This window comes from Procambarus clarkii, chromosome 34 (genome assembly GCF_040958095.1).
Source record: "Procambarus clarkii isolate CNS0578487 chromosome 34, FALCON_Pclarkii_2.0, whole genome shotgun sequence".
Lineage (NCBI taxonomy): Eukaryota > Metazoa > Arthropoda > Malacostraca > Decapoda > Cambaridae > Procambarus > Procambarus clarkii.
This window is the reverse complement of record NC_091183.1, coordinates 42,960,200-42,981,682: the sequence shown is the minus strand read 5'-3', so window position 1 is coordinate 42,981,682 and position 21,483 is coordinate 42,960,200. Positions and strand designations below refer to the sequence as shown.

The window sequence follows — 21,483 nt, the reverse complement described above, 5'->3', positions numbered from 1 at the left end:
CATCTCCCCATGAGCAGTAGCTTAGTCTAGGCCATTACATGGGGGGGGGGGTTCCAGGACCCCACCCCCCCATTTAAAGGAGAAAACCCCTTTAGATTTTAATGCTTGAAACCTACAGTGTTTTTTGGCAAAAAATAATACAAGTCTAACGTATTCTAATCAACAACATAACCTCAATTATTAACACAACACGTTTCTAAACACGAAAAAAAACGTTCTAAAAAGAAAAAAACGTTTCTAAAAAGGAAAAACGTTTCTAAAAGAGAAAAACTTTTCTAAAAAGGAAAAAAACGTTTCTAAAAACTAAAAAAAAACTTTTCTAAAAAGGAAAAAAACGTTTCTAAAAACGAAAAAAACGTTTCTAAAACAAAAAAAACTTTCTAAAAACGAAAAAAACGTTTTCTAGAGTAAAAACGTTTTAAAATATACAGGATCAAAATAAAAAAATATAAAAAAAGCCAAGAATTATCAAATAAGAACACAAAACGCAATAAAGAAGAAAAAAACACAAGCTGGATTGAACATCTTTAAGAACACGACGATACGCGGGGGCGGAAGAATCTCCCTGAAGTGCATAGCATCACTACCGGGGAGAAAAGTATCAATTCTGAGAGAGAGCAAAAAGAAAGCTCCCCCGACCACAGCATCCACCTGGGACATAAAAGTCAAGAAAGGTTGCGAGGGAAAGCACTTTCTGAGCCGCTCTCTCTCTCTCTCTCTCTTTCTCTCACTCTCTCCCGTTCTTTATTATGCTTTTTATTTTATTCCTATTAACACCCTATTAATAATTCCTATTAACATTAGGGAGCTGGTCGGCTGAGCGGACAGCACGCTGGACTTGTGATCCTGTGGCCCTGGGTTCGATCCCAGGCGACAGCGAGAAACAATGGGCAGAGTTTCTTTCACCCTATGCCCCTGTTACCTAGCAGTAAAATAGGTACATGGGTGTTAGTCAGCTGTCACGGGCTGCTTCCTGGGGGTGGAGGCCTGGTCGAGGACCGGGCCGCGGGGACACTAAAAAACCCCGAAATCATCTCAAGATAACCTCAAGATAACCCCTTCCTCGCACACTACACACCTCCCGTTGATGTAACCGGAGGCTCTTGCTCCGTTCCTTTCACTATAAAACGCACAAATACACACACACACACACACACACACACACACACACACACACACACACACACACACACACACACACACACACACACACACAAGGCTGTGTGGAAATGCACAGGAAAGGCTGTGCATGAGGAAAGACTATGAGGAAAGGCTGCGGGAAATGCACCTCACGACACTGGAAGACAGAAGAGTAAGGGGGGACATGATCACAACCTACAAAATCCTCAGGGGAATCGACCGGGTAAACAAGGATGAACTATTCAACACTGGTGGGACGCGAACAAGGGGACACAGGTGGAAGCTGAGTACCCAAATGAGCCACAGAGACGTTAGAAAGAACTTTTTCAGTGTCAGAGTAGTTAGTAAATGGAATGCATTAGGAAGTGATGTGGTGGAGGCTGACTCCATACACAGTTTCAAATGTAGATATGATAGAGCCCAATAGGCTCAGGAATCTGTACACCAGTTGATTGACGGTTGAGAGGCGGGACCAAAGAGCCAGAGCTCAACCCCCGCAAGCACAATTAGGTGAGTACAATTAGGTGAGTACACACACACACACACACACACACACACACACACTTAAAATCCATTACGCACAGCCATGTCTGTCATTACGACTATGTAGCACTGGGAATCGGGGATTGAACGCCGACCTGCATGAAGCGAGACCGTCGCTCTACCGTCCACCCCCAAGTGGTTGGACACCCCCCCCCCCCAACCAGGAGGCACACAGGACCAATCAGAACACGAAGGCACACAGGGAAGGGGCAGGTAATAGGCCGGGAAGTTGACATGAAAGTGGTCGTGTCTGTCTGTACAACTGGTCTTAAAAGAAGCCGTAATGACAAGTAAACTGGTCTTAGTTTAACGACGTCCAGTTTAACGACGTCCAGTTTAACGACGTCCAGCTTAACGACGTCCAGTTTAACGACGTCCAGTTTAACGACGTCCAGCTTAACGACGTCCAGTTTAACGACGTCCAGTTTAACGACGTCCAGCTTTAACGACGTCCAGCTTAACGACGTCCAGTTTAACGACGTACAGTTTAACGACGTCCAAGTTTAACGACGTACAGTTTAACGACGTCCAATTTATATATATATATATATATATATATATATATATATATATATATATATATATATATATATATATATATATATATATATATATATATATGTCGTACCTAGTAGCCAGAACTCACTTCTCAGCCTACTATTCAAGGCCCGATTTGCCTAATAAGCCAAGTTTTCCTGAATTAATATATTTACTATAATTTTGTTCTTATGAAATGATAAAGCTACCCTTTTCACTATGTATGAGGTCAATTTTTTTTTATTGGAGTTAAAATTAACGTAGATATATGACCGAACCTAACCAACCCTACCTAACCTAACCTAACCTATATTTATAGGTAAGGTTAGGTTAGGTAGCCAAAAAAAGCTAGGTTAGGTTAGGTTAGGTAGGTTAGGTAGACGAAAAAACATTAATTCATGAAAACTTGGCTTATTAGGCAAATCGGGCCTTGAATAGTAGGCTGAGAAGTGCGTTCTGGCTATTAGGTACGACATATATATATATATATATATATATATATATATATATATATATATATATATATATATATATATATATATATATATAACTATTTTTTACTTGTGTTGCTTTTGACAAACTAACTTAATTTGACCCTCCTAGGCCTAATACACGATATCTGAGGCCTAATATAGTACATATGTGTACTATACAAGGCCTAAGATTATTTACGTTTGTGTTTTAGTATCATTTATTTTAAAAGAATTCCTTACTAGTCAGTATACTACTATCTAATAGGTAAGTACGTACGAATTCGTGACTATTGACTATAGTCACAATAGGTACTATCTAAACATGGATTATGGGTTTAGTCTTGCACTAAGGGTCTGGACGGTAGAGCGACGGTCTCACTTCATGCAGGTCGGCGTTCAATCCCCAACTGTCCACAAGTGGTTGGGCACCATTCCTCCCCCCGTTCCATCCCAAAATCCTTATCCTGGCTCCTTCCCAGTGCTATATAGTCGTATTGGCTCGGCGCTTTCCCCCCCACACAAACAGTTACAGCCTCGCTCCTGTGCCAGGTAAGTCCACTACGGGCTCACCATAGCCCGTGCTACTTAGGAACTTTTTGTTCCCAGTAGCTGAATCTTAAATAACAATAATGGCGCTTAACCCCTGATAGTTCCCTTCCCTCTTACACAAGGGTCATTAGGGTCATTACCTATAAACCCTTGTTACAGTGCACACTGCAGTCATCACTGTCATTTCTATTCAAAATGATTCTTTTTTCGTCAGGTGTAATGACAGGTTTTTCATCTGTAATCTGCATGTAAACTACATATATATATATATATCCAAACTGTAATCACATACATAATACACAGTCATGAGCTGGCATAAACTATTGACAAATTCATACAAAATACACCGTATTCATACAAGTTAAATATTAAACCAATTAAACCAACTACAGCCATAAACAACCGAACATTTCACACATGAAAACAAGAATATATTCACGTAAATTACATCAATAAACCGGTATAAAACGACGTCCAATACATTAGTTTGCTCACAAAACATATTCCATTGAGCTCAGGCTACCGAATTCTTAGCACAAAAGCGACAATTTCCAGCACATAATGAATTTCAGATTAGGCTAGATTCGCTTTGGTAGTTTCCGATACATTTGGGTCGCTACATTAGACGGCTTTTCTGATACTTCCGAATACTTTGTGGGTGGGAACAGCCTACGAACCAGGGGGCCAGATTCACGAAGCAGTTACGCAAGCACTTACGAACCTGTACATCTTTTCTCAATCTTTGGCGGCTTTGTTTACAATTATTAAACAGTTAATGAGCTCCGAAGCACCAGGAGGCAGTTTATAACAATAACAACAGTTGATTGGGAAGTTTTCATGCTTGTAAACTGTTTAATAAATGTAACCAAAGCCAGCAGATATTGAGGAAAGATGTACACGTTCCTAAGTTCTTGCGTAACTGCTTCGTGAATCTGGTCCCTGGGAGAGTGTGTTATTAACAATTTCAGGCACATAATATACACAGATATACACAGAGCGTGTGTATGTTTGTCTCCATGTTCACGCCACCTTCCCATCAATTATACACTCTTACTCTTTTACTACTAATTCGATTTAAATTCCTTCAATCTTCTATGTTAGGTTTCAAAACGTGTGTGTGTGTGTGTGTGTGTGTGTGTGTGTGTGTGTGTGTGTGTGTGTGTGTGTGTGTACTCACCTAGTTGTACTCATCTAGTTGTGCTTGCGGGGGTTGAGCGCTGGCTCTTTGGTCCCGCCTCTCAACTGTCAATCAACTGATGTACAGATTCCTGAGCCTACTGGGCTCTATCATATCTACATTTGAAATTGTGTATGGAGTCAGCCTCCACCACATCACTGCCTAATGCATTCCACCTGTTAACTACTCTGAAAAAGTTCTTTCTGGCGTCTCTGTGGCTCATTTCTGTATCCTGTGTCTGGCCTCGTGTTTCCGCAGCCTAGTTTCATTACCTTGCATTTACTCGGGTTGAACTTTAGTAGTCATTTGTTGGACCATTCAGTCTGTCTAGGTCATCTTGTAACGTCTTACTATCTTCCATCTTCCTCTGTTTTAATCCTCCTCATAATTTTTACATCATCAGCAAACAATGAGAGGAATGATTCTATACCCTCTGGGAGATCATTTACATATATCAGAAACAGTATAGGTCCAAGGACTGAACCCTAGGTCCAAGGACTGAACCCTGCGGGACTCCATTGATAACGTCTCGCCAATCTGAGACCTCACCCCTCACAGTGACTCGTTGTCTTCTGTTGCTTAGGTACTCCCTTATCCAATGGAGTACCTTCCATTTCACTCCAGCCTGCATCTCTAGCTTTTCACTAGCCTTTTGTGTGGTACTGTATCAAAGGCTTCCTGGTAATCCAAAAATATGCAGTCTGCCCACCGCTCTCTTTCTTGCCTGATTTTTGTTGCCTGATCGTAGAATTCAATTAATCCTGTGAGGCAGGACCTGCCATTCCTGAACCCATGTTGATGCTGTGTTACAAAGTTCCTTTGCTCCAGATGTTCCACTAGCTTTTTTCGCACAATTTTCTCCATCAACGTGCATGGTATGCAAGTTAGGGACACTGGTCTGTAGTTCAGTGCCTCCTGCTTATCCCCCTTCTTGTATACCGGGACTACATTAGCCGTCTTCCAAATTTTTGGCAGTTCCCCTGTTACCAATGATTTGTTATATACTATCTAGAGTGGCAGGCACAGTACTTCTGCTCCTTCCTTTAGTATCCAGGGGGAGATTCCATCCGGGCCTATAGCCTTTGTCACATCCAACTCTAGTAAAAGTTTCCTTACATCTTCACTGGTATTCTGAAACTCTTCTAGTGGTTCCTGGCTATCTATTTCTATTCGCTCTCTTATCTGTGCGTGTATGTGAGGAGAGAGAGAGAGAGAGAGAGAGAGAGAGAGAGAGAGAGAGAGAGAGAGAGAGAGAGAGAGAGGCATCACCCGCAGGTCAGGAGAGGACCGGGGAGCAAGGATGCCGCTCTTCCCTCTGTTGCATGCATCTTGAATTTCACCTTTAGTCTTACCTGTTACCGCGGCCCACCACCTCCACCCTCCCTACCTCTTGTGCCTCACGGATATTGTTATTCCGGAGTTCTCGCCACGCACAAATATTTACAGCTCCCCAGCGTAAACATACAGAATGTATACATACATATGCACATATATACAAACACGCGTTCACAATGAAAGGGGAACTACCAAACTACACTGAAATGAAGGGGAAACTACCTTCCTGTAACGACTGGGGCAAACAGCCCTGAGAGTGGACACAACACCAAGAATATATCCAGACACAATAAATTACATTAGCAGCAGCAAAAGTCAGAATATCATACAGGAACCTAGATAAAGTCGAGGCGGTCGGATCACTATACACCACCTACGTGAGACTAGTCCTAGAGTATGCAGCCTCATCGTTGAGCGTCCATCTTAGAAAGCCCATAAGGAAACTTGAAAGGCACAGAGATTTGCAACGAGGATCATACCAGAATCACGAGGGATTAGATGCTATCTGAAGAAAGACTGGAAGAGGCTAACGTCGCTAGAAGAGCGGAGAGATAGAGTGGGGAGACATGATAGAGACATACACAATATTTAGGGGATTGACTAGATAGAAAATATAACAAAAATATTCACAGTCCAATGTGAACAAAAGGCCATGGATGGGAGCTTGAGAAACAGAAGCAGTCTCCGTGGTGTAGTGGTAAGACACTCGCCTGGCGTTCCGTGAGCGCTATGTCATGGGTTCGTATCCTGGCCGGGGAGGATTTACTGGGCGCAATTCCTTAACTGTAGCCTCTGTTTAACGCAACAGTAAAATGTGTACTTGGATGAAAAAACGATTCTTCGCGGCAGGGGATCGTATTCCAGGGACCATAGGATTAAGGACTTGCCCGAAACGCTACGCGTACTAGTGGCTGTACAAGAATGTAACAACTCTTGTATATATCTCAAAAAAAAAAAAAAAAAAAAAGAAGAGTCAGATATATTATGGTTTTGTTTCTAGTTAAAAAATAGTGGACAAAATTAATGACCTAACCTTGCAGGTTGTAGAAGTTAACTCCATTCGTAACATTAAAATGTAGATATAACAAAAAGAATGTCAAAAATCATTGCATGAGACAATTGACGGATTGAAAGGCGGGGCTTAAGAGCTAAACTTCGGCCCTTCAGGTACAAATAAGTAAATACACACGCACATATGCACAATCAGAAACACACAGCGCTCTGGGGTCGTAGTTCTCAGGGCTCGGGTTCGATTCCCGGTCCAAGCAGAAACAGACAGGCAAAGTTTTGTTCACCTGATGTGCCTATTCACCCAGCAGTAAATAGGTACTTGGGAGTTAGACAGCTGCCCCGGGCTGCTCCCTGAATGTGTGTGTGTGTGTGTGTGTGTGTGTGTGTGTGTGTGTGTGTGTGTGTGTGTGTGTGTGTGTGTGTGTGTGTGTGTGTGAGACAGAGAGAGAGAGAGAGAATTATTGTAGTAGATATGATAGAGGAAAAATAGGGCGAGAATGTCAGTACAATAGACAATCGACGGGCAGAAAGGCGGAGTCCAAGAGCTAACAGCTCTATCCAGCAGGCATAAACAGCAAACACACACACACACACACACACACACACACACACACACACACACACACACACACACACACACACACACACACACACACACACACACCAAGCCCCTCCATGTGAACTAGAGACGTTAATACCACTTAAGATCAACAAAACAACCCATAAATAATATATACATCAACTAGAACATTTAAAGTGACCACTCGCTGTCCTTAAGCCGCCCCAAGACATCTTACACGAACGCTGTATAAGAACATGTTGAGTATGACGGCGAGGCGAGGCATCTAAGGCCGCCCCCAGCACCTGGCTCAAGCCTCCTTACCTGTTGCCTGCACCTGTCCGACCCGCGCTCCCGCCTTGAAGACACCTGTAAGACTTTTGTGATATTCGTTCCCCTACGCCTCAGAGAATTGTCGGGAGGAGGGAAGGTCCGACTTGAAGGGGGGAGGGAAGGTCCGACTTGTAGGGGGAGGGAAGGTCCGACTTGAAGGGGGAGGGCTCACAACCGATTGGGCCCTGATAAGATGCCCGGGCAGAGCCAAAACGTTTCGACAAGTTTCCTTGCCTCTAATGTGACTGTTCGCACTAGCAGTTACCAAGATTGAGGCGACTGTTGTGGGTGGCATACAGGGAGGAGGAAGGTCAGTCTAGGGAGATCCCCGAAGCGCTTAATAACAGGATTTTTGTCCTAGACAATGAGAGACTAGATGAAAATGATTGTATTTCCCTACTACTCAGTTCCTGCTCAGTACTGGCTCTCATAGGGCAATCCTGTTTGTAGTCTAGTTGGCTCCCTTCCCGACTTACAATCGGGAATCCCGGGTTCGATTTGCGGCCGGAACGGAATTGGTTGGTCTTGCCTGGGGGGGGGGGGAGAAAAGGGGGGGGGCGGGACCCGGATAATCCCAACTGCACGCTTCCTGTCCCCGATATCTAATTATATATTACTTCTACACGTGGTTCATCTGCCTGTTGTTGATCTGTTGTTGATCTACCTGTTGTTGGTCTACCTGTTGTTGATCTACCTGTGGTTCATCTACCTGTTGTTGATCTACCTGTTGTTGATCTACCTGTTGTTGGTCTACCTGTTGTTGATCTACCTGTGGTTGATCTACCTGTGGTTGATCTACCTGTTGTTGATCTACCTGTTGTTGATCTACCTGTTGTTGGTCTACCTGTTGTTGATCTACCTGTTGTTGGTCTACCTGTTGTTGATCTACCTGTTGTTGATCTACCTGTTGTTGGTCTACCTGTGGTTGATCTACCTGTGGTTGATCTACCTGTTGTTGATCTACCTGTGGTTGATCTACCTGTTGTTGATCTACCAGTGGTTGATCTACCTGTGGTTGAACTACCTGTGGTTGATCTGTTGTTGATCTACCTGTTGTTGGTTCTGGGCATTAATGTCCCCGCGGCCCGGTCTCTGACAAGCCTTGCCGTGTTCCTACATCTTTGTCTCCTTCGAGAGTATATTTCTGGTATTTTATTGTGGGCGCTCTCTTCCTCCCTCTTCGTCTCCTCTCTCTCATTCTCTCCCTTTCTCTCCGTCTCCTCTCTCCCGCTCTCTCTCTCTCCCTCTTCCATACAGCTCTCTCTCTCCCTCTCCCTTGCAGCTCTCTCCCTCCCTCTCCCTTGCAGCTCTCTCCCTCCCTCTCCCTTGCAGCTCTCTCCCTCCCTCTTCCTTGCAGCTCTCTCCCTCCCTCTCCCTTGCAGCTCTCTCCCTCCCTCTCCCTTGCAGCTCTCTCCCTCCCTCTCCCTTGCAGCTCTCTCCCTCCCTCTCCCTTGCAGCTCTCTCCCTCCCTCTCCCTTGCAGCTCTCTCCCTCCCTCTCCCTTGCAGCTCTCTCCCTCCCTCTCCCTTTCTCTCCGTCTCCTCTTTCTCCACTTACTCTATTACTAGCAAATATTATTTGATTCACATGTACATTTTCAATGTAATTAATTCATAATTTATAAACACTATCTCGTGTCATTTTCATTATCTTCTACACCAGGAGAAAAGAAAAAAACTTTCGCGCATGCTTATCTAAGTTATTCCCAGCATCTGTATCAACAGTCTCGTTGATCATCCTCCTCTAATCGAAAGATATTGTTTAATTAATTATTTTTCCTTGCTGGCGTACTCATTACACACTAATTATATATATTTTTTGTTTCTGGGTAACTTTTTTTTTTCCTGATTGCTTGCGTCTCCAAAGCATTGAAAATGGCTATTACTCCCCCACAGACTTTGCTTTGATCTTTGCCTCAGAGCACTTAAGGACGACGTCTTAAAGATACCTGAAGGCTGGCGAGTCCTTGGGTGAGATTCACGAAGCTGTTGCCCAAGTACTTACGAACGTGTACATCTTTCCTCAATCTTTGACGGCTTTGGTTACATTTATTAAACAGTTTACAAGCATTAAAACTTGCCAATCAACTGTTGTTATTGTTATAAACAGCCTCCTGGTGCTTCGGAGCTCATTAACTGTTTAATAATTGTAAACAAAGCCGCCAAAGATTGAGAAATGATGTACAGTATGCAGACGAGGAGTCACAATAACCTGGCTGAAATATGTTGACCAGACCACACACTAGAAAGTGAAGAGACGACGACGTTTCGGTCCGTCCTGGACCATTCTCAAAATCGACTTGAGAATGGTCCAGGACGGACCGAAACGTCGCCGTCCCTTCACTTTCTAGTGTGTGGCCAGATCAACAAAAGACGTCCAGGTTCGTAAGTGCATGCGTAACTTCTTGGTGAATCTGGCCCCGGATCTAGAGCCTTGGGGCTAAATTCACGAAGCAGTTACGCAAACACTTACGAACCTGTACATCTTTTCTCAATCTTTGGCGGCTTTGTTTACAATTATTAAACAGTTAATGAGCTCCGAAGCACCAGGAGGCTGTTTATAACAATAACAACAGTTGAATGGGAAGCTTTCATGCTTGTAAACTGTTTAATAAATGTAACCAAAGCCGTCGAAGATTGAGGAAAGATGTACACGTTCGTAAGTACTTGCGTAAGTGCTTTCGTGAATCTGGCCCCTGACACACTGTTGCGTAAGTCAGCAGTCTTCAGGTCCCTCCAAGACGTCTTCCCTAAACCGTTGAGGGCAAATAACAGTCACTTTCTATACTGAAGGAGACACAAGCGATCAGAAAAGGGAGAGGGACTTGAGAGTGTAAGTAGGGCTGAGGGAGTGTGGGGTGAAGGGGAGAATTCATGGGAATCGAGAAGGGAAAGGGAAAGGGAAATGGGGTATTGACAGCACCACAAGCCCTGACTCTAAATCTAAATCTCCTAACTAACTTAATCTCTAAATCTGATTCTTAACTCTAAATCTGATTCTTAACTCTAAATCTGATTCTTAACTCTAAATCTGATTCTTAACTCTAAATCTGATTCTTAACTCTAAATCTGATTCTTAACTCTAAATCTGATTCTTAACTCTAAATCTGATTCTTAACTCTAAATCTGATTCTTAACTCTAAATCTGATTCTTAACTCTAAATCTGATTCTTAACTCTAAATCTGATTCTTAACTCTAAATCTGATTCTTAACTCTAAATCTGATTCTTAACTCTAAATCTGATTCTTAACTCTAAATCTGATTCTTAACTCTAAATCTGATTTTTAACTCTAACTCTCATCCTGGATGTGAGAACGTAATCGAATCTCTGGTATTTTGAATCTCCACATTTCGTCCTCTCCAGATATAAGCTAAGAGGCCTCACCTGCATAATTATGAACAAATCCACAAGGGCCGTGACAAGGATTCGAACCTGCGTCCGGGAGCACCCCAGACACTTGTGGATTTGTTCATTTGATGCATCACGTTAGTGTGATCTCTGTGTGTGATGCATAATTATCCTGTGGTTGATCCCGGCTTGAGGTCAATATTGTGTGGTGGTGTTATCTCTCCCAGACTACACCCCCACAAGTGCTCGTCCCAACACTGAAAACACTGACCAAAGCATCTGACTCCAAGGTCTATTATTGTATACGGGATTAATATTAAAATGATCCCAACGTACTCGCCTCGAGAATCCACAGTCTGATCTCTTCTACGGCGACGGGGGGGGGGGGCCTATGAGGGGAGAGCAGAGAATATGAGGTATGAGGAGAGACCAGAGTATGAGGCGCGCACCTCATACAACGTGGCCAACCTTACCTTGGTAGACCATGCGTCTCATTGGTGCTTCATGGTTGTTTTGCATGGTGGAAGCCACAGCCTGACTCCCCACCGACATGGCGAATAACCTGTGGGTGGAGCAACGGATTACGTCAAGGAGTTAGGGGGAGGGGGAGTGGATTGTTTAAGGCGGGACTCCTCCTCCTAAGTCACTCCCACGGGGAGGTAGACTTTTTTTTTATACATGTGAGGGGGTGTGGAGAGGAGTGGTGAAGGGGGGGAAGGGGAGGGGGGTGTAATATATTTTGTGGTGAGCACTTACCTCCAAATACTTTGTTGACCTTGTCCGAATCCCTGATCTGCGCGATGGTCATGGGCCGGCATTCCTTCTTGTTAGTAGTCATGTTGATGACTTGGGGGAGAGCGGAGGGGGAACACGTGGCGAGAGAGAGAGAGAGAGAGAGCACCAACGTTTAAGACAAACGTTTACAGGGTTAGCTAGCTACACGGAGCGAATGGAAGACAAAGGTTGACATGCGAGGGGGAGAGTGGGGTGGGTGGTAGGCAAGTTAGCAGCGGCTCACAGCGAGGGGGAGAGTGGGGTGGGTGGTAGGCAAGTTAGCAGCGCCTCACAGGCCAGAGGGATTTACACAACTCAACACACGGGGAGGATTGAGCTCTCGCTACGGATTTTATGCCATTCAATTTCAACTCGATGAGAAACATGGAAGAAAAAGCGTCAGGACCACAGATGAGAGAGACTAAGAGATGAGGAAGGAGGAAGGGAGGTCCTCACCAGGCAGAAGAAGTAGACAGAACTTGGGAACCACAATGAGTGAAGGCGGTAGCTTCTATTCTCACACGGGGACAAGAAGGGACATGGCCAGCAACAAGGAATAAGGATGTAGGAAGAAAACAATAAGCAGAGGAGATAAGACGTGAATAAACGAACGAAATAACGTATAAAAGACAGAGATAAGAAGCAAAAGACCAAGCGTAGGGGGTATTAAAAAAAAAGCTTACGCAAAAACAAAAGCTGGAAAAATCAGGTCAAGCTGATAAAAACTTGGGTAAACAAGAGGGACAGGATAAAGGGAGAGAGAGAAGGAGGAAGAAGCCAAGCAAGAGGACCGTGGGTGGGGGATACGAACGAGGAAGCCTCACGCCGTTGGGAGAGACGAGGCCCGACGCTCTGAGAGGAGGGTATCAGAGCTGGCGGAGCCCAGGAGGTGGGTAGCCTCCTATCTCCAGTAGGGGCTGATGGGGAGGAGGTGGGTAGCCTCCGCCCTCCGACGGTAGCTGCAGGGGGAAGAAGTAACCAGTTGATGGGGAGAGGTCAGTCGCTTATACCCACCGACTTTACCCCTTCAAGTATGTTTATTGAGACAAGAAAGACATACATCTCAAAGGGATAGACTATTAGGCTATTTCTTAGACTTAGACTTAGACTTAGGCTATTTCTACCCCCCTTTACCCCTTTCCGCTAACCTGGAGCCCCATACCAAGCAGATTAGCTGCCCAATTATCCTCTATAGACCTCTTCTATAGAATTATCTTCGATAGAATTATCCTCTTACAAAATTACAAAGTCTATTATTAAGTTAACACTAAAGACTCAAACAATTTGCTCAAGGGAAGAGAGAGCATTAGTATCATACCCATTCATAATTACGTTATTAATGTCTAGTTAAGTACATGGCCAGTTATACACTTCTACCAATTTAGTCTTACGTGAATTTATTGACAAATACAGGATCACTATGATGCGAAATATTAGTATTATTGAGAACTTAAAAGTACTTTCAGACAATGACAATGGGGCCATTAACAATGACATTCAGACAATGACAATGGGGCCATTAAGCCCCAAGGTTATTACAACAGGTGTTCTATATGGCACAAACACCTCTACCACAAACACAATGAAACAAACACATGCACAACACACGCTGGAATACAAAGCTTACTCTCTCATGGGGCCAGATTCACGAAGCAGTTACGCAAGCACTTACGAACGTGTACATCTTTCCTCAATCTTTGACGGCTTTGGTTACATTTATTAAACAGTTTACAAGCTTGAAAGCTTCCCAATCAACAGTTGTTATTGTTATAATCAGCCTCCTGGTGCTTCGCAGCTCATTAACTGTTTAATAATTGTAAATAAAGCTGCCAAAGATTGAGAAAAGATGTACAGGTTCGTAAGTGCTTGCGTAACTGCTTCGTGAATCTGGCCCATGGTCCTTATATCTATAACACACACTTTTCTAAGACTAACATTACGATATCACACTACTGTCTGCGTGCATCTCTGCGCCAACACCTAAACTTAATTTGTCAAGATTGTAAATGCAGCTTTTATTAATAATGTTAAAATCGGCCTGAAATGTGTTATTAGAGAAAACGAAGTCCTGCCCAGTGACTGAAGCTAGGTCGCTCAGGTGTGAGCATAAGACGTAGACTACTCTGCTACTTGACTCCTCTTATTACTAACAATTTTCAATGCGTCAAGTTTGTGGGCGACTGAACGTAGCAAAACTTATATATATAAGAATTCCTTCAGGTTTAAACAAGGTGATGCCGATAGCCCTTTAATTATGAATGTAAAACAAGCTTCGTGCAGGCCGGCGTTCGATCCCCCGATTGTCCATGTGATTGGGCACCGTTTCTCCTGTCATATCCGGGGCTCCAAGGTTGTCCTCATGTCCCTTCCATGTGCTATATACAGTCATACTGGCTTAGCACTTTCTCCTCATTCTCTCTCTACTTATTCCCCTCATTCCTCCTCATTCTGAATGTAGCTAATGGCCAGCACATCCCAGGTCGTCTTTACCAATATACTAATAAGGTTTTAAATTTCTAATCAATATAATGGTTTTAATACAGAAAAGTTCGCATTAGCATTTAACAATCTGATTATATAAGCCTCATGTTTAAAAAAACAATTAACAAAATACAAGTTTTAAAAATAATGCTCCCAAAAAAAGATCATTTATATAGTTTACTCGATAAATGTTTATACGATACTTAACTGTTCGAAATAACTCTAAAACAGAACTTAAAAACAAATCTAAATATTAGTTATTAGCCATGACATATTTTATCTAAAACTGAAATTTACATATATATATATATATATATATATATATATATATGACAGTGTCAGACCACGGAGGAAAATTTAAACAGGAATTACCTTAATTCCTTAAGTACCTTCGTATATTAATACATCTTCAGAAGGAGTGGAGAAGATGTATTAATATACGAAAGTACTTAAGGAAATTCCTGTTTCAAATTCGTGGTCTGACACTGTCACATATTTATGCACATTTCACGTGTTTATTTTTCGTTATTTACACACACACACACACACACATATATATATATATATATATATATATATATATATATATATATATATATATATATATATATATATATATATATATATATATATATATATATATATATAATTTTCAAACCCTAACGTTTCGAATACCTCGTCATATTCATCAGATCTAAAACACAGTAAGGTCATAAGTTACAGCTAACCAGCAGAACAAGAAGGTAATACTAAAGAGTCTCTTTACTACAAGATAAGAGAAGGTACTGACACAAGAATATTCACCACACCACAAACACCATCTTAACTTACATGACCAGATCAAACACACTAGAATTGTGACAAACATTCACCAAGGATAGCAATACTAACTCGAAATTACAATAGCAAGTCATTCAAAAACTTATACAAACACGTGAGAAATAAAACACATTACAGATTAAACAAGTTGCACACATTATAACTAAAGGCAAATACTATACAATGATAAACATCAATTATTATACTCAGTGCCTCAATAAAGAAGAATTAATTATAAGGCTTCGGTCAAAATACGCACCAGAAACTCAAATCAAGGTAAACTGAAAGATACTAAAGTTTACAAAAAAAAAGCATTAATCAAAGGAAATCCAAAATCTAAGCGTACATATATATATTATATATATATATATATATATATATATATATATATATATATATATATATATATATATATATATATATATATATTGTAACTAATAGGCAGAACGAACTACATGGCTTAGTATGCAAGGCCCGATTTGCCTAACAAGCAGAGTTTTCCTGAAATTACATACTTTTCTATATGGTTTTTCTTATGGAATGATAAAGTTTTCTATTATATTATATATATAATATTTTTTCGTTTTCTTCATGGTATTGTGGAAAAATATAATATCTTCTCGAATACGAATCCTTCACTATTCGAATCGTGAAGGATTCGAATCCTAACCTAACTTAAGTGTATCACTCTTGTAATATCTTCCATTAACTCGCGTAGGTGGTGATGACGTCATAGTCTTTCAGAAATTGTCATAAATTTTAGGCTTATTATTGTCAAAGCGTAACAGGCTCGTTTGAAGATCATGTTCATGACAGGAATTATCAGCATGCTGGAGGATCATATTTTTTGAAGCTCATTTGCTTCTTGTTCTGTCCTTTGCTAATTGTTCTGTCCATTTCTGTCACGCTGTTTGATCTCCGGATTTGTTAACGGTTTGTGTTTCACTCTTTTTGGCTAGAAAAGACGAGTTTTGAGCGTTCTCTTGGAGATGCAAATGTTATATCCTCTTCAAATTGTTGAATCATGTCCTCATCGTTTACTCGAAAGAGTACATTCATTTATACATTCAGAATTTATACAGAAAGCTCAGACAACTCTTTAATCATTTTGGGAAGCGTCCAGTGCGTGCGTGGGTGTACTCACCTAGTTGTGTTTGCGGAGGTTGAGCTCTGGCTCTTTGGTCCGGATTTGGTCCGGTGTGCGTGCGTGTGTACACTAGTGTTTATATTAAAACCAGTCACAAGTCCTGTGCAGTCACATGTCCTGTGCAGTCACAAGTCCTGTGCAGTCACAAGTCCTGTGCAGTCACAGTCCTGCATCAACCCCTCTAATTGGGAGTGTGGCAGTGGTGGACCCCATCAAGAACAAGCTGGGAGGAGGTTATCTTGAGGTTATCTTGAGATGATTTCGGGGGCTTTAGTGTCCCCGCGGCCCGGTCCTCGACCAGGCCTCCACCCCCAGGAAGCAGCCCGTGACAGCTGACTAACACCCAGGTACCTATTTTACTGCTAGGTAACAGGGGCATAGGGTGAAAGAAACTCTGCCCAATGTTTCTCGCCGGCGCCTGGGATCGAACCCAGGACCACAGGATCACAAGTCCAGCGTGCTGTCCGCTCGGCCGACCGGCTCCCTATTCGAGGATCCCATTCGACTGCTCCGTCAACACAACTCTGACGATAGGAGTCAGTGTTTGTGTTGACAGAGCTCTTCGCTACCATTACCCAGCCGGGGACCCCATTCCCCATCACCATTAGTACCCATCACTGGCATAAATCCCGTTCCTTTGCCCCATCAATATCAGGTTTGAAAGCAACTCTCATTCCTTGAACGCCATCAATACCAAGCACAAGATTAAAGCCCGATTGATTGATTGATTGATGAAGATTAAGCTCCCCCCCCCCCAAGAGGTGGCACGGGCATGAATAGCCCGTAGCTCCTTTGTGGGGTACTATTAATACCAGGACTGTAGGGGTTGAGTCCCACGGGAGACATCTCCCGTCACGCAGGGTGCAGTCGCACCTCCACAGATCTCCAATATCAGCTCTTGATACTGGTAATGGCTCCAAAGGGCCACCACTTACGGGCTATTCATGCCCGTGCCACCTTTTGGGTGGCTTAATCTTCATCAATCCATCAATCGGGTCGAGTCCAAGTTATAATGGCTTGGCACTTTTCCCCTTGTTGATTCCCTCCCTCCGGGGTTCAAGGTCCTCCTGCGGCCCGGTCTCTCACCAAACCGCCACGACAAGAGGAGAAAACTATTATCTCCCAACGCTCATCACCCGATATACCCGAGATATGAGACATAGCGACACTGGGGGCAAGAACGGCGTGACATCACGCATTCGTGTATCGGACATGAATTCCGTCAAATATTTCTCGATGCGAAAATTCTCTCACTCGGGAAAGACTGTATTTACAAATATCGAGGCCTCGCTCGACGGCCCTGCGTGGTGCTTTTGTTCAGTGTGTATGAATGAATGCTTGCATGTGAGCAGGTGCGATCGCAGCAGGGGGGAAAGAGAGCCGTAGCGCCAGAGAGAGAAAGTGAGAGAGCCACGGAAAGGGAGAAAGGGAGCCAGGGAGAGGGAGGGAGCCAGATAGTGGGAGAGCGACGGGAGAGTAGCCGCAGAAGAGGGGCAGGACTATGATGGGTGTGGTAATCCCTCCCTGGCACAGTAACGACGAGGTCAAAGGCGCCCGAATAGCGGCCACACCACAGGTCAAGGGTCAACAAGCAGAGGATACGGAATATTAGCAGACAGCGTCGTTGAGGCGGCAAGAGGTGAAGATCTTGTACACAGACACACAAGGCGCTGCTGCACGCAAGTGTCCCCCACACACACACACACAGGGGCCTCGTAGCCTGGTGGATAGCGCGCAGGACTCGTAATTCTGTGGCGCGGGTTCGATTCCCGCACGAGGCAGAAACAAATGGGCAAAGTTTCTTTCACCCTAAGTGCCCCTGTTACCTAGCAGTAAATAGGTACCTGGGAGTTAGTCAGCTGTCACGGGCTGCTTCCTGGGGTGTGTGTGTGTGGTGTGGAAAAAAAAAATTAGTTAGTAAGTTAGTAGTTAGTTAGTAAACAGTTGATTGACAATTGAGAGGCGGGCCGAAAGAGCAAAGCTCAACCCCCGCAAAAACACAACTAGTAAACACACACACACACTCACACACACACACTCACACACACACACACACACACACACACACACACACACACACACACACACACACACACACACACACACACACACTCAACATGAGTGTGAGAGGCCGTAATGTTCTATGTGGTCTTTGCACGACGCAAAATATCGACAACACCAAATTCTATGGAAAGTCGCGGCTCACAAATATCCACATCTTTTATGTATCAGTAGCTTAGGTGGGTTGCTTGGGTGCGTACGTTTCTGGCTGGGTTAGGACGCCGTATTTCCCACGTTGTGGCAACAGGGACTGACTCCACAGTGCGACATTTCCACGAGCAAGTGGACATGTACTAAAGACACCCTGCACGTATCATGCTCCCAGATGATTGATGAAGATTAAGCCACCCCAAGAGGTGGCACGGGTATGAATAACCCGTAAATGATCTGAGCGTCTCTCTCTCCATTAGAAGACGACCCTGAGTCACCTGGTTAATGTTGTCAATTACCAACGTGGGCTTTTCTGACGAGGCCAAGGAGAGGTGAGTCCCGTTATGTCTCGCAGCAACAGTATCCCAAACCTGCAACAGTATCCCAAACCTGCAACAACACCCCAAACCTGCAACAGTATCCCAAACCTGCAACAACACCCCAAACCTGCAACAGTATCTCAAACCTGCGCTGCCAAAAGTGGCCCGAAAAAACTAATCGAATCCCCGGAGAGAATATCCTCAAAATGAAGATGGATCCACCGAGAATTATTACGAGGCAGTTCGCCAGACTTTGCACCTTATCATTTAATTTTTAGATACATTAATACATGAAGAAACCCCTTCCCCAAAAAACACACACTTATCGGGCCATCCCCCTTTTTTCTAAACTTAAAAATTCTATAATCCTGGTCACAAGAGTCAGATATGGTCTGTTGTACTATTTCCAGGGCTTGCAAGACGCGCCTAAAATTCCAGTCAATGGAATATGTCGCAGATGATTCGTGGTGTAGCTGATCTGTGTATCAAGTAAGCTAGTCGACGCTGAGAAGCTAGACACAATGTCAGATCAGCTAACAGTGTGTTATATAGCCACATTGGCTTAGAAACCAGGCATGGTTGAACAAGCCAGAGGGGGGGGATAGACGAAGGGGTGAAAATGAGCAGCCCCATGTCAAGGAAATATCCGCAAGCTCGTCTATCCTTTCCATAGACGAGTTTGATTGAAGTTGGCTAGGCCATCATGGGATGATGAGGGATGGGGATAGGGAGGAAAAGGGGTAGGAGAACGGAAGGGCAGCGGGGAGGGGAGGGGACGGAATAAATCATTGACACACATCCAATCCTATATCTAGGGTCCTTCACCCCCTCTTCCCGCTCCATCCAAAAAGATTCTTGCTACTGACCCAATTCTGTGTGTGCGATCGCAGGAAGTTACAGTCCAACCACATATTACACCGCCCAACACCCACACCACAGATGACGTACGGGCAAGTGTCTGACTGGCAAGAAATGAACATCGACGAAGCCTCCAGGAACGTAGACTCTAGTCGCCTTTGTTGTAATCAGACTCCCTGTCGAGTCGCCGCACCGAGTTTCCCGCCATTTCCTTTTCTTCCTCGTCCATCTGCGCCGCCGTCAGCGGGTTTCCTCCTCCAGGATGATGAGAAAGGGGCGCCGGCGGGAAGGGCGGAGGAAAGGGACGCAGGGGTGGAAAGGGACGTAGAGGAGCTCCGGAGGTGAGCGGAAGGTAAGCGTTGAGAAACAACGATAAAAGTTCGAGGAGGAACTCTGGTCGAGGTCTTCCTCGAGGTGGGACGTGAGGTACAAGGTAGAGAGAGTCCGGTGAGAGGGTTCGAGGTTCATTAATTCATAATGTCTACGTCATTAGTACTTGTTTCAGTACTTGGCTCCAAGCCCTACATAGCCGGTTTCAGTACTTGACCCCAGTACTTCAGACTTAGGTTTTTAAGGAGGTTATCTTGAGGTTATCTTGAGATGATTTCGGGGCTTTAGTGTCCCAGCGGCCCGGTCCTAGACCAGGCCTCCACCCCCAGGAAGCAGCCCGTGACAGCTGACTAACACCCAGGTACCTATTTTTACTGCTAGGTAACAGGGGCAGAGGGTGAAAGAAACTCTGACAATAATAGGAGGAAATAATATATTTCTCAAGAAAGTCTCAAATGTGCTTAATAAGTTTTATATGCTCTTCAAGGTCTTTGAATTGAATTTGAATTTGTTCAAGGTCTTTGAATTTGTCTTTGAATTGAATTTCTAACGCAAGACCGAGTGCAGATGCACGTTCTTTAATTATTGGAGCTTGATAAACGATATATATAGGCCTAGGTGATTGGTGACAGGCAGACTCAAATATTCACCATTAATGATTACGGAAAAAAAAAATTAAAGGGGCAACAAATACAAGATTACAGAAGCATGTAACACAATTGAAGAGAGAGTTACAAATTAGGATTAATTAAACATTTCACACCTATAATCACGTAGATCAGCGTTACATGAATGTTTTAATTTCTTAACACACACACACACACACACACACACACACACACACACACACACACACACACACACACACACACACACACACGCACACACACACACACACACACACACACACACACACACACACACACACACACACGCCGACAAGTCTGTTAGGAGCTATTATAGACATTCCACAAGATCCTGAACTTCAGAGTTTTATCCACGCTGCGAGAGGGCCGCCCCAGTTAAGGCGAACTCCTTCAGCCTGATGTCCATGCCACTTTAATTAAAAAAATTAATTTCCTGAGTATTTACACCTGTTTACAATGTTGATCTATCTATCTATCTATATATATATTACTTGTCTATTTATTTACGCTAGTTTTAATGTATGGTATTGAAAAAATATCGAGGAAACTCGAGACTTGTACAGATAATCTAAAGCTTCGGGTATTTTGAGGCCGGCTAGGCTCAAAGGCTCTGTTCCTTTAAGGCTCTAGGGCTCAAAGGCTCTGAGGCTCTACGGCTCTAAGGCTCCGAGGCTCTGAAGCTCTAAGGCTCTGAGGGTCTAAGGCTCTGAGGTTCTAAGGCTCTGAAGCTCTAAGACTGAGGCTCTGTGGCTCTAAGGTTCTAAGCCTCTGAGGGTCTAAGGCTCTAAGGTTCTAAGGTTCTACGGCTCTAAGCATCTTGGAGCGCCTGAAGACCCGTGCCTGTGTTTTAACTGTTCTCCGAGCGGTCCCGACCTACCACTCCGTAAGAAA

At 43.7% G+C, this 21,483-nt stretch overlaps 1 protein-coding gene across 4 annotated transcripts in view; it reads right to left on the bottom strand.

Annotated features, from left to right (window-relative positions):
- The window catches only part of LOC123762141 (band 7 protein AGAP004871), a 624,034-nt gene that overhangs the window by 431,395 nt on the left and 171,156 nt on the right, over positions 1 to 21,483 (bottom strand). For 3 of the 4 annotated variants that reach the window (XM_045748513.2, XM_069335954.1, XM_069335955.1), the window contains one exon: positions 11,479 to 11,567. In XM_045748513.2, the coding sequence (XP_045604469.1) occupies positions 11,479 to 11,557 (79 nt within the window). In that variant the 5' untranslated portion in view covers positions 11,558 to 11,567. Of the gene's footprint in view, positions 1 to 11,478; positions 11,568 to 11,761; positions 12,739 to 21,483 lie in introns of all 4 variants that reach the window. The other variant, XM_045748512.2, reaches the window with a different exon arrangement.